Source organism: Coregonus clupeaformis, chromosome 21, assembly GCF_020615455.1.
Source record: "Coregonus clupeaformis isolate EN_2021a chromosome 21, ASM2061545v1, whole genome shotgun sequence".
Lineage (NCBI taxonomy): Eukaryota > Metazoa > Chordata > Actinopteri > Salmoniformes > Salmonidae > Coregonus > Coregonus clupeaformis.
Window position 1 is genome coordinate 55,703,174 of NC_059212.1, and position 1,185 is coordinate 55,704,358.

The 1,185-nt window shown below is 53.5% G+C and overlaps 1 protein-coding gene across 2 annotated transcripts in view; it reads left to right on the forward strand.

Moving 5' to 3' along the window:
- Positions 1-611: 611 nt before the first annotated feature.
- Positions 612-1,185, forward strand: part of kcnab1b (potassium voltage-gated channel subfamily A regulatory beta subunit 1b) — a 77,014-nt gene continuing 76,440 nt past the window's right edge. The window contains exon 1 of one of the 2 annotated variants that reach the window (XM_041842548.2): positions 612-1,185. This exon is cut by the window's right edge and continues 184 nt beyond it. In XM_041842548.2, the coding sequence (XP_041698482.1) occupies positions 1,140-1,185 (46 nt within the window). In that variant the 5' untranslated portion in view covers positions 612-1,139. The other variant, XM_041842549.2, reaches the window with a different exon arrangement.

Here is a 1,185-nt window from a genome sequence, read left to right on the forward strand (position 1 = left end):
AGGCTTAATCTGTGTGGACCTCCTCTCACCCATGCTGTCCTTCCCCTCAGTCTCCCCCCTCTCTCACACACTCAGGTGGGCTTAGTCCATTGCAGCAGTATGAATTTCTTCACAGCACCTTTTGACTGTTAATTACAGCAACAAGAGACAAGAGGACTGGAGTGAATCAGTGTTCTAATCTCAAACAGTAACTCAGCAAAACTCGACACCAACAAAGAACAAATGTGACGACATCTTGGAAGAGTAAAAACAATCCACTATAGGTCCTCTTCCAAACATTGGACTGACTCAGATAGCACCATTGGACTGACTCAGAGAGCACCATTGGACTGACTCAGAGAGCACCATTGGATAGTCTCAGAGAGCACCATTGGACTGACTCAGAGAGCACCATTGGACTGACTCAGAGAGCACCATTGGACTGACTCAGAGAGCACCATTGGACTGACTCAGAGAGCACCATTGGATAGTCTCAGAGAGCACTATTGGATAGACTCAGAGAGCACCATTGGACTGACTCAGAGAGCACCATTGGATAGACTCAGAGAGCACTAAAGTCAAAGAGAGACAAAGGCACTAGAGACACATACATCCCAGTGAAGACTGGAGCAAGGCAGGGCAATCAGCCCCAGTAGCCCACTACTACTACTACCTCCATCACCACCGCCACCGTCAGGACAGCCACCGTCAGTACAGCCACCGTCAGGACAGCCACCGTCAGTACAGCCACCGTCAGTACAGCCACCGTCAGTACAGCCACCGTCAGTACATCCACCGTCAGTACAGCCACCGTCAGTACAGCCACCGTCAGTACAGCCACCGTCAGTACAGCCACCGTCAGTACAGCCACCGTCAGTACAGCCACCGTCAGGACAGCCACCATCAGTACAGCCACCGTCAGTACAGCCACCGTCAGGACAGCCACCGTCAGTACAGCCACCGTCAGTACAGCCACCGTCAGTACAGCCACCGTCAGTACAGCCACCGTCAGTACAGCCACCGTCAGGACAGCCACCGTCAGTACAGCCACCGTCAGTACAGCCACCGTCAGGACAGCCACCGTCAGTACAGCCACCGTCAGTACATCCACCGTCAGTACAGCCACCGTCAGTACAGCCACCGTCAGTACAGCCACCGCCATGCAGGTGTCATTTGCATGTTCGGACCAGGACGGAGGAAGAGGAG